Source organism: Bufo bufo, chromosome 1 (assembly GCF_905171765.1).
Source record: "Bufo bufo chromosome 1, aBufBuf1.1, whole genome shotgun sequence".
Taxonomy (NCBI): Eukaryota; Metazoa; Chordata; class Amphibia; order Anura; family Bufonidae; genus Bufo; species Bufo bufo.
The window spans coordinates 667,734,257-667,747,380 of record NC_053389.1 but is presented as its reverse complement, the minus strand read 5'-3'; the positions used below and the strand labels follow the sequence as shown (position 1 = coordinate 667,747,380).

Here is a 13,124-nt window from a genome sequence, read left to right as displayed (position 1 = left end):
AATTATTATATTGATGGGAGACCTGAGGAAATCTTTACAGGCGGACTTTAAAGAAATGATAGTGCCTTTACAGAAGGAGATAATGGCTGTGGGACACAGAACATCCCACCTGGAAAACAAAATGGCGGAATTTGCCAGAGCGCACAATGATCTTGTTGACACACAAAATGAGAAAGAAGAGGAGCTAAAGTTTCTGAGAGCAAAAGTAATTGATTTAGAGGACCGTTCTCGTAGAAACAATATCCGTTTCCGCGGCATTCCAGAGACGGTTAAGCAGGAGGAGCTGCACGTTTATTTAACGGACTTATTTGTGGCCCTATTACCTGATCTGTCACAATCAGAGCTATATATAGACAGGGCTCATAGGATTCCCAAGCCCAAGAGTTTACCACCTGAGGTGCCAAGGGATGCCCTAGCGCGGATTACTTTTTATCACGTAAAGGAAAAGCTAATGGCGGCTGCCAGAGAAAATCCTGATTTACCTGATAGATTCAGGGGTGTCTCCCTATACACAGATTTATCAGCTGCTACGCTTGCAAAGAGGAGAGAATTCCAAGAGGCGGCCACAATTCTACGTCATCATGGAGTCCAATACAGATGGGGATTCCCGGCAAAACTACTTATTTCATACAGAGGAAAGAAATTTGTAGCGTCAACAGTGGATGAGGCGGTGTCTTTACTGGACAATTGGAACCTGTCATCAATAAATTCACAAAGATCCAAGGCTCCTTCTCCGGCCAAGTTAGATGGCGAGTGGTCTGAAGTGATAAGCGGACGTACACCTGATACCTGAAGAGGTTGTATGCAGATGTGAAGGACTTAATTCCTTTAAAAGCCAAATACACAGATAATGTGTCATAGTTAGGCTTAATCGGTCGTTGGTGGTTATTGCAACCCCCTCTAGGACGCAATGTTGTCGGCGTCCAGTTATGGAAATGTTGAGGTTTATTTGTTGTGTATGTTTAATTTTTTATTCTTTTTTAGGTACCATGGTCCGGAACTGAGTATTCATATTATGCATGCCTGCTATATACAAGGCTCACTGGAGATAACAGGGAACGGGGAATTGAAGCTCATACTAACTAGCATTTTTATGTTATTAATGTCAAAATGGTGATCAAGGTTACTACCATTAATGCAAAGGGGCTTAACAGTCCTTTCAAAAGATCTCAGCTGTGGAAAAGTGCGTTATTAGATAGTTCAGATGTCCTGTGTGTGCAGGAGACGCACTTGGTCACAGCTGACGCACATAGATTTAAACATAAAAAATATCCACATGTGTTCTCATCCACCTTGAAAGATAAGAAAAAAAGAGGGGTATCAATAGCCATAAAAGATTCTGTGGCATTTAAGTTGGTTGACTCGAAAATAGATGTTGGGGGGCGGTATGTTATCTTGATATGTGAGATCAATAATATTCCATATACACTGGTTGCAATATATGCGCCAAATAAGGGACCTTTGAAATTTATCCGCAAGCTGTTTAGCATGGTTTCAAATCTCAAATCAGGTTCCTTATTAGTCATGGGGGATTTTAATTCATTGATGTGGCCAGCATTAGACTCTTCTGCTGCTGAGAAGCAAGATGCGCCCTCCAAATTATTCTCAGTCTCACAACAGGAAGGCTTGGTGGATGTGTGGCGGGCCAAACATGCTGACGAACGCGACTATAGTTTCTTTTCTCAGAGGCATAAAACTTACTCTAGAATTGATCTCATTTTATCTGATTTAAACACTATGTCCAAAATCATTTCTTGTGATATAGGTTACATTAGTTGGTCTGACCACGCACCAGTTCATGCTACACTTATGGAACAATTTAAGTCAGGCACCCGCACCTCATGGCGTTTGAATGAGAGGATTCTTCACTCAGCAAAATACATAGAAGGGTCGCACAGATATATTAAAGAATTTTTTACATATAATGACACGGGGGAAGTTAATATTAAATCGGTATGGTGTGCGCACAAGGCCTTCGTTAGAGGACATTTTCTTAGTTTAGCAGCTAAAGACAAAAAAGAAAGAGAAGCTCATAGGGTACGCCTAGTTAATTCTATCATTAAAAATAGTTCCCTAAATAAGAAAGTGTTTTGTGCAACACGTGAGAAAGAATTGAAAGAGCTGAGGCGGGAGTTACATGACTTGGATTTATACAAGTATGATATGGCGCTCAGGCGGATGAAAGCCCAATACTATGGGAGGGATAACAAGGCAGGTTCCTTACTGGCATCTAGGTTAAAAATGAGGCAAGGTAAAATGAAACTTCCATATATACTTAGTGATACTGGTACAAAAATTTTTGATCCCCAATTGATAGCGGAGGGAATGGCTAAATTTTATTCGTCGCTTTATAATCTTAAAATAAATGACACAACGTTCCAACCTTCAGTAGAGGGAATTGATAAATTCTTAGAGGGGGTAAAATTACCCACTATTTCCCAGTCACATTTAGAAGTTCTTCAAGCAGAAATTACTGTTGAAGACATAAATAGTGCCATTAGAGGTTTAAAACCAAACAAAGCTCCTGGTCCGGATGGCCTTACAAATAGCTATTATAAGGAATTTAAAGAGTATCTGGTACCCTCACTCATGAAACTTTTTAATGAAGTGAGGCAGGGGGGGGACTTTCCGGCTGAAATGTTGGAGGCCACTATTATCACACTGCCAAAACCTGGGAAGTCACCAGACAGACCAGAGAATTTCCGTTCAATCTCACTGTTGAATACAGATTTAAAATTATATGCAAAGATTTTGGCGGTGAGATTGGCGGAGATTCTTCCTAGCTTGGTCCATAAAGACCAAGTGGGATTTGTAAAAGGAAGACAGTCGGCAGATGGCACCAGAAGATTCATAGATTTGATTGAACTGGTGGAGCGGCGTGGAACGCCTTCTCTGCTCCTATCTTTGGATGCGGAGAAGGCGTTCGACAGGGTCCATTGGAGTTATCTGGAGAAAATATTAGACAAATTTGGTATTGTGGGGGAAGCAAAAACAGCAATATTGGCTATGTATTCTAGGCCATCGGCGAGGGTTCTGGCTTCTGGTTTCATGTCTAAGGTGTTTCCCATTACGAATGGAACTCGTCAAGGGTGTCCGTTATCACCCCTAATTTTCACCTTGGTCATGGAACCAATGGCAGAATACATTAGGGGAGCAAGTAATGTTTCGGGAATACAAGTTGGAGGGACCGAACATAAAATAGGATTATTTGCGGACGACGTTATCATAGCGTTAACTGAGCCGGCCAGATCATTAGTCGCAGTTATATCCATTCTGGAAGAATTTAGTGCCGTTTCGTACTACAAACTTAATGTTAATAAATCAGTAGTGTTGAATATGGGTTTATCTACTGGGGAACAAGCATTCATAGAATCTAAATTCCCGTTTAAATGGGCGGAAGATAGTATTACGTATCTGGGGGTAGAATTGCCATTTCCGTCTAAAAAACTATTTAAAGTAAACTACGAACCACTGATAGGTACAATAACTGAGGACATTAAAACATATGCATGTAAAGAAATATCGTGGGTAGGTCGGATAGCAACAATTAAAATGATGGTGTTGCCGAAAATTCTGTATGTGTTCAGAAATGTTCCAATTTTGGTGTCCAAAAAATATATAGCGAAATTACAATCCTTGCTGTTACGCTTTGTATGGAATAATGCTAGACATAGAGTAGCAGCTGATACTCTTTATAAACCAATTGCTTTGGGAGGTCTTAGTTTCCCTAACTTACTATTTTATTACTACGCAGTTCTTTTGACGCCTATAAGACAAAGCCTGTTAGATCCGGATCCTCCGTTATGGGTGCAGATAGAGACAAATATGTCGGCTATAAAAAATACCAGGGTAGCTTTACAATGCCCGTATATAGATCCGGTAGGTAATGAACCCAAGTCAATAGTGATCAAAGCAGGGTTAGCGCTGTGGAAGAATGTAATTCTAGCCAAAGATTTAATTCATATGAATAGATCAGATATTCCATTGGAAGCTATAGAGCAAATGATACCAGATATTTCCTTTATCTCATGGAGGCAAAAAGGAATTAAAACGGTAGGGGAGGTGTGGAGTGACTTAGGGATGCTACAATTTGCTGATATATCTCATAAATTTGAGATCCCTAATAGAGAGTTTTATAAATATTTGAGGCTGAGATCCTTATTGAATTCTTTACCAGAAGAGGTGGGGAAACCAAACTCATTATTTGCTACATTTTTTTTCAGTGTAAACAATAAGGAGAAGGGTATTTCAAAAATTTATCGGCTACTCCTTGAAATTTATAATAAAAAGTCTGTGTCGGGTTTAGATAAATGGGCCAAAGATTTGAATATGCCTTCAGATCAAATAGCATGGGAACATATATTCACGCTCTCCCAGAAACACTCTAAATGTTCATATCATTTGGAGGCTACTAGGAAAATAATCTATAGATGGTACATGACACCAGAGAGATTGTCAATGATATATCCGTAGGTTATAAACCTGTGTTGGAGGTGTGGGAGGCATGGGGGGGGCATGATGCACATATTCTGGGAATGCACAAAGCTGGAGCATTTTTGGAGAGAGGTGTCTAACATGCTTACTTCAATTTTTAACTTAGCTCTCCCCTTTACTCCAGATCTAGTCTTATTACTTAATGGGTTGCATTTAGTGCCAAAGGTATATCGTACGATAGTTTTTCATATATTAACGTCTGCCAAAATTCTCATAGCTAAATATTGGAAGTCTAACAGGGTTCCGGACATCTCAGAGATAATCAATCGAGTCAGCTTTCATTGTGAAATGGAAGGTACCTTGGCCTCGTGTCAGGGAAGGTTTAAACAATACTTGAACAGCTGGGGGAAGTGGAAAGAAAAATTTTCATCTGCCAGTAGATGAGAAGAGAGATGGGGGAGATCTTTGGGAGTAGGTGTTCCTTATTTGTTATTGTAAGGAGTGTATAAGTGCATAGGAGGATGGTGACCATTGTCAGACCCTTGAATCACCAAGTGAGCTCTATGAATTCCGTTCACGCATATGTCATAAATGTAAAGGGGGCATTAATATGGACCATGGACAGGTTGTTGTTATTATTTTGGTGTTCTTATTTGTTCTCTTCCCTATGTCCCTTCCACCTTGTCCCTAACCTGATGCGGGCATATAATGGAGAAAATGTCATGAAGTCTGTATAAGCTGCTATTTTCTAATGCCTGTATCACTTTGTCTTAAAAATTTAATAAAAATATTGTGAAAGAAAAAAGTGCACTCCTTCAAGACTAATGAAAAAAAAATCATGGGATGTTTTGTAGCTTTTTCCATGATTTTTTTAAAATTAGTCTTGAAGGAGTGGCACCTTCAGGTCTGAATGCGCTTCTATCTTGGGAGTAGCGTTCTTGTGCACTTTTTGCCCTTCCTATCTAACAGGCGACTTTGATTAAGATGGTACACATAGGTTTACATGCTCCTCCTCACATTGGTTGCTGGATGCACACAGAGGTAACTAGGAGCAGCACACTATATGTGCAGGGTCTGCTTTCCTGAATGTAGATACCCATACGGCATAGGTAGGTTTAAAGTAGGACCTGCCTGACTAAGACCACCTTGGAGTGGGTAGGTGGGCACAGATGTGTTTTGATCAACATATATTGGCTGAGAGTCTCAGATTTTATTAGAGTGAGGGCTTAGTCCATATATAATGTTTGCATCTATTGTAGTGCATTATTTTCCTTGATTTTTTTAAATGTAGCCATGCACATCTGCATATTTACTATCATATCAAGCAGGATGTTTTGTATCTTTTTCCGTGATTTTTTATTAATTTTTTCACATTCTGTGTTGCCCTAATAGCAGCCCGTGAGATAGTGACTCAGATCATAATGTATTGGCATGCTGATAGTTAAATAGGAATTCCTTATTAGAAGTTTAAAAAAGGAGTAAATATGTTAATTTGAAAGATAACCTGGAAAAGAATTACACAAATGTGATTATTTAGTACAAAATAAATTTTGTTGACATACCGGTACATTGCATAAAAAATGCCTGTAATAACTGACTAATTAATTTAAAGCATTAAGTGCACATGAACAGAATAAAATAAAATGCAGAAATCACTGTTTTCCATATTCACAATTCATGTCACATAAAAATATTAATTAAATAGTAATTTTATCTATTGTGAAACGGCATTGGAAAAAATGTAAATTTCTGACACAAGAAAATAAAGTAATGGTTTCTAAAATGCAAAATGACAGAATGTAAAATATTAGCGGGTCATTAGGAGCTTAAAAGGGTTTTCAGAAACTTATACTAAAGACCTATTCTCTGGGTGATCCATTGAGTAATCGGCGGCACATTTAGATGGACAGATTGTCAGGAACGAGTGTTCACATGAAAGGTTGCCCAAAAATCAGGCAGTCTAAATCCACCTTAACTTATTAATGCCATGCTTTATTATGAAGTAATTGACTAATTACAGTAGGTAACGTTGTCAGAGTTTCCCTTTAACCCATGCATTATTCTGTGGCACTGCCTTCTTTGCGCTGTTTTTTGTCTTTTTGTATTGTCCACCTTAACCCTGTAATTGTTACAACTTTTACACCTTCGCACTGTAATTTATTATGTTCTGTTTTAATGCCACCTCTTTAACCAGTCTAATAATAAAGATCTGCCCTCTGCTGCCCTGTCCTTTGTTCAAATGATGAAATGATTTTACAGATAAGCAAGAAACAAATGGAACTTGAAATACCTGTTCAATATTGTCAGATACTGAATCCAGGGTTTCATTGGGTCAAATCTCATTCTGGGTGGCTGCTATTGTTCGTACCTAATAATAATTACAACTTGTACTTTAGAACTATAAGTCTTCACTTGTGTTCTTCCAGGAACTTGAAGACCTCAGGAAACAAAGTGAAGTCATCCCACAGCTAATGATAGAATGTGAAGCAGTGACGGAAAAGCTCCAGGTAAGAGGCATGCCTTTCCTTCCAGAACTCAATGATTTCTGCAGTCTACACTACAGTGAATGAAAAGGGAGTTATTCCGTCCAAGAACGTGCAGGCTGTAGATGCGTAGATGTGACACACTCTGTCCATCAAGGTTCTTTTAGTAGTTTTATGATGGTTGTCTAAGGCTAGGTTTACATGGTGCTCATACATTGTAGGGGGAAGTTATCATAGACCAGTCTATGATATCCCCTATGACTAGGCACATGCCTCGCCTCTTTTTTTTCTACCATGTCCCCCTTTTTGGGAAAGTGTTGAGGGCAGGGTAGAAACGCCTTTGTGCCCTATGTTCACATGCATGTTTGAATAATGTCTATGCATTTGCAAGCACGTGTTAATGACTCCTAAGTTGCCTACCATCATGAAGTTTTTTAAGCGTTCTGAAGGACACTCTTTGGCATTTGTCTGGCCAATAGAACTTTGGTGGAATATTCAGAAGTGTCCGCAGGCAATTTGCTTTGGTGTATTTTAATGGGAGTGTGTGAGTGGAGACGGATATTGTGGAGCACACTCATATTCATATTCTGGCTCTTTAAGGGAACTTGTCACCGTGAAAATGTGGTGCCTAAACTCAACGTGACTGGAGTCTAACTTACTTTTAGGTAACCCTGTCTATGGTCAGAGGACATTCTAATCTTCATTTCCTACCTTATTTTTTAAGCATAGATCTACCTGACTATTAACCAGTACTCCTTCATGCTTAATTATTAAGGACCTTGCTTAATAATTTAACAGCTGCATGAAAAGGTGACTTTCAATTACTACCATAATAAGGTTTTCAAGCTTAATTTTCCCGTAATAATGCAGCTCATTTAGAGTTTATTCATTTTGTCATTATGGCTCTCACTTTACCATGTAATATCAGAATGTCACACCTTATCCCACCTCAGGACGCTACGCTCAGCATTAATTCATAACCTTGGGTAGTCCTATTATAACCCTCTGAAAGATGTGTCTGCATGTGTTTAAAAATAGTTTCTCTAGAAAGGAGACCTCTTCTTCATCGTTATTTAAATTAGCATTACGGAGGTTTTAAACTAAACGCTGTCAAATTTCCACACAAGAAAAAAAAAATCATAGAGGTGAAATGAGTAAAATGGTTGGCTGTGAACCTGCCATAAGTGGGGGGGCATAGGAGAAACAAAAGGTCATGCCGTAATTAGACCTTTACAATCATGATGGCTTTCATAAGAGCAGGGCTCTAGTGCCCGACTAGACACTGCTAGAACAGACTAGCATGTTGTAGTGAGAGAATAATTATATCTTGCTAGGGGTGAGCAGGCATCACTTTAGGCGTGAAAGGTCTAGATTTTTGAAAGAATGTGATTCATATGTTAAATTCTTCACCCCATTAGTGGCTGTGGAGCACATTAACCTTAGTAACACGATTTAACCTGTAGAAATGTAACATTCCTTGACTGCTGGTTTTAGTTGACATTAGGTGAATATATTTTTCTCTCTTGATGACAAATACAGTACAGAGCTTTCATCAAGCATCAGAGAGACCCAGGAGATTTTGGATTATTAGACTGATAAAATTTATAATGTGGGGTGACCTCCCTTGTGATGATCATTTTTAACAGCTTCCCGAGACACAGCACTTACCATTCACATCTTAATGGACTGTGCCACTTTCCACAAGGACTACCACAAGGACTCCTATTCTTCCTCATGGCATTCCTGTAACCATCTCTCTCTTTGTCTTTTTGCTGCTGGCACTTACCATGTAGTACCAGAACCAATAGTCCCATGTACACCAAGATTAATGGCATATAAATGTCAGGTAGGTATAGGTCCCACCTCTTGAGACCCTCTCCTATCTCAACAGGTCTTCGACATGAACGGAGAGCATGCCATGCAGATGCAACTCTCCATTTGCTGCCATGAAACTTCACAATATAGCCGAGCATGAGCAAGCACTTGGTTATATTCAGATGTCCCATAGTAGAGAATGCAGAGCCAGCCACATATGTGCAGCCACCCCTCCATTTACTGCTATGGGACTTCTGAAAATAGCCATCCAGCACTCGGCTACTTTCAGAAGTCCCATAATGGTGAATGTAGGGTGGCCGCACATGTGCAGCTTGCTCTCCATTCACTTCAGGGGCCCTGTTCTTGAGATAGGATTGGATCTCAGCGATGGCTGCCTTTTCACATGCTAGCCAACCTCCGTTTTGGGTTTCCAAAGTCTGATCGGTTTATATGAACAGTGGAGGGCGTAACAGAAACCTTTATGACCAACAAGATAAAGATTAACAGATGTCTTTGCATTTTATATGCACAGGCTGTGTCATCTAGAATTATGGTTTTAAAACGTGTACATTTGAATGTTCATAATAGAATTAAAAGTTTAAAACCTATTTAATAAAGTTTACTACAGAATAGTGAGAAAAAGGACAAAAGTGAATAAACATGATTTGTTTTATAATAAATAACTTTTATGGAATAAAATTTAATGAGCAATAAAAAAAAATAACATACACATATTTAATATCCTTGTGTTCCTAACAACCCCTTCAATAAATGTAACATGGCAATTATTGGGAAAGATAAATGGTTTAAAAACTAAATAAAAAAGTCACAAATTCTTTTTTCATAAGGCTGGGTTCAGACCTGAGCGTTTTACAGCGCGTTCCAACGCGCTGTAAAACGCTCAAGAGGCAAGAACCAATGCTTCCCTATGGGCATGATTCTCACCTGAGCGTTTTACAGCGCGTACGATCGCACTGTAAAACGCCCGACGCCCCAAGAAGTACAGGAGCTTCTTTGGGGCGTCTTGTCGCGTGTTCCCGTACATAGACTTCAGCGGGAACGCGCGACAATGGGCGTTCGCTTGTTCCGGAGCCGCGTCTGTAAACGCGCATACAATCGCGCATACAGAGTGCTCCATCCCATACGCTCAGGTCTGAACGCAGCCTTAATGTTTTGCCATTTAAAAATTCTGTCTATTTAATGCTGTCAGCACAGCAAAATTGTACCTAAAAAAATCTCTAATCTCACAAAAACAAGGCCTCAAATAGCACAGTAAATGTGCTAATATAAAAGAGAATACAGGGAGGCAAAAAGGCCCTTAAAGTGGTCTTTAAAGGGAATGTGTTGTCAAAAAATGATCTATTTAAATCACGTTTTTATGTTTTAACATATTTTTAAAGAATTTTTTATAATATTTTTAAATTTTCCATCTCAATATCTATATTTAAACAAAACCCATAAAATCCTGCAGTTTTCACACTGTCCACTGAGCATCACTTCTTGGTCTGTACATACTGTATGACTTTACTGCAGTTATCTGCTTATCTGTCATTCTAATCCTGCCTGTAATGATATCACCTCTGTGCACCAGTGTGCTATGCAGAGCTTTTTGCGCGCAAAGCGGCCACAGGCAGGAGCTTTTGAAAAGTCAAAAAAAGGTCCTTGAAGTGGCCTTTAAGCCCAAAATTGCCTTGGAGAAACATTAACAATAATTTAGTAAGATTTGCTTATTTTTTTATTTTATTTTTTTCAGTTGTTCCACTTTATGCTTCAAAATAAATGGTCCAGCAGTTGAAAAACAGCAGTTTTGACCATGCTAAACTGATACAAACTATTATATAGGGCTTGGAAGAGAAGAACAAATATCATTTTGTGAATATTTTTTCATGAGGAGTAGTGTGAGTATGAAATTTTATTCTGCCAGGTTCTGCTCCTTAAAATGTTTACACAAAAATGTTTACTCTGTGGTCTGTTTCTTTATTCATTCCTATGAGATCCTCGATGTCTGTCTCGTAGAACTGAATAGAAAAGCTGACATAAGTCAGCTAGAGAGTCATTGCTGGTCACATGACACAGCGGAGGACCTAAAGGGAGTGGATAACACACTACTACAACCACCAGGAAGAAGGTTAACTTCGGTAAAATTTACTTCATGTACCTTTGTAACAGGCCAGAGAATAAAACACAATTTGGTCTCTGCATTGAGGTGCTTAACAGACCCTCCCTTCTACTTTGAGTGACAGCTGCAGCATCCAACCAGGAGACCGCTACAGCTGTCACTCAGAGCAGAGGGGAGGGTCTTTGAAGAAGCTCAATGCAGGAAGCACTTGACAGTGAAGCTCCTGCTCCTGGTCACTTGCAGGAATAGAATCTGTCAGAACGAATGTTTATGTTCTTACTACTCCTGATAATAAAATCTCCACAAAAGGTATGTTTGTGCTGCTTTTCCCATCCCCTACCTAGTGCACTCAGCAGTTTACCATGGCCAAAACTGAATACAGAATTTTTACCTATAGCTTTACTTTGAAGACATTAGATGTTTTGGCCCATTCAAAAAATTGATTTTAAAATGGAAAACTTCAGTGTTACTTAACATTAAAATTGCTATTGCTATTGAAATACAGCGTCCAGTATAGTGGTTCTGATGGCATACTTTCTAGTATTCCGGCTTTACATGCTACTTTAATGTTTGAAGGCATCAGCGATTTCTTCCCTCCAGAGATTAGCAGTTTTTTAGATCATTGTAAGCGCCATTTGTAAATTATTTATTTCCTTTGAAAATAATGACATTTTCATTCTACAGATCTAGCAGTTTGGTATGTTACAGTTGAATTACTGTCATTATTAAAAGTAAGAAATATGAAGCCGGTACTGTGCTCACATTAATTGTTCTTGTCCATCCAACAGCTGCCGTTTCTGCTGTACTGTTATTTAACACGGGATTTATTGGATGGAATTATCACAATGCTGGAGCCATGAGAATTTACATTTGGCATATGGGCTCTGTTTATTTTTATTATAATGTAGGAAAAGGGATGTTAAACATTTTTGTGATATATTTTATTAGTGAAAGTTGTTTCTTTGTACTAGAAGTAGGAGTCTAAAGAGTCTTCTTAGCAAAGCTGTAAATGAACATTGCTGAGGAGAATCTGACCAATCTTGTAATGATCACTGAAGATGTCTGTGTGTTACCAATCAGACAGGCAGGGTGATGGGTGCTGAAGACACCCGTGTATAACAAATCAGATAGACAGGGTGATGGGTGCTGAAGACACCCGTGTATAACAAATCAGATAGCCAGGGTGATGGGTGCTGAAGACACCCGTGTATAACAAATCAGACAGGCAGGGTGATGGGTGCTGAAGACACCTGTGTATAACAAATCAGATAGCCAGGGTGATGGGTGCTGAAGACACCTGTGTATAACAAATCAGATAGCCAGGGTGATGGGTGCTGAAGACGCCTGTGTGTAACAAATCAGAACGGCAGGGTGATGGGTGCTGAAGACACCTGTGTATAACAAATCAGATAGCCAGGGTGATGGGTGCTGAAGACGCCTGTGTGTAACAAATCAGAACGGCAGGGTGATGGGTGCTGAAGACGCCTGTGTGTAATGAATCAGACAGGCAGGGTGATGGGTGCTGAAGACCCCTGTGTGTAACAAAATACATAAACAGGGTGATGGGTGCTGAAGACGTCTGTGTTACCAATCAGATAGGCAGGGTGATGGGTGCTGAAGACGCCTGTGTGTGACAAATCAGACAGGCAGGGTGATGGGTGCTGAAGACACCTGTGTATAACAAATCAGTCAGGCAGGATGATGGGTGCTGAAGACGCCTGTGTGTTACCAATCAGACAGACAGGGTGATGGGCAGTGATAGGACACATCTCAGCGCTTAGTAAAATACAGAAGAGAAATTCATTAGCAACACTCAGAGCTTTGTACTAGAAAAAAGGGTGTAAACAGTATTCTTTGCAGAGTCCCTTTCCCTAATAAAGTATATTACAAAAATGTTTAATATCCCTGTCCCTACATAATATAAAAAATTAGCTGAATTACAGCTATACTTCACGTAATATTCCTGAGTAATGGCCCCGAGATGTCTTCTTGTAATACTTTGAAGTTACATAGCAAGTCAGAGACAAGGGACTTTCTCTATGGAGACCTGTTCCCAGGTGTAGCAAAGGTTGTCATGTAAGTTGGCTGAGGTCCAAATGTTATCTACACCAGTGACTTCAACAGAATCTGACATAGCAATGTAGAGCAGAAAGAGTGGGACCCCACAATGTAAGGATCACTGATATGAATGAGATTCTCAAAACTGAAAATAACAGAAGAGAAAATGATGTCCATGCCAGGAAGACTTTATCTGCTGTATACAATCCACAGTC

The 13,124-nt window shown here is 39.5% G+C and overlaps 1 protein-coding gene across 1 annotated transcript in view; it reads left to right on the top strand.

The window, feature by feature from the left end:
* HOMER2 (homer scaffold protein 2) overlaps window positions 1–13,124 on the top strand; it is a 255,201-nt gene that overhangs the window by 236,605 nt on the left and 5,472 nt on the right. The window contains exon 8 of the mRNA XM_040414053.1: window positions 6,861–6,941. Coding sequence (XP_040269987.1) covers window positions 6,861–6,941 — 81 coding nt within the window. The remainder of the gene's footprint in view (window positions 1–6,860; window positions 6,942–13,124) is intronic.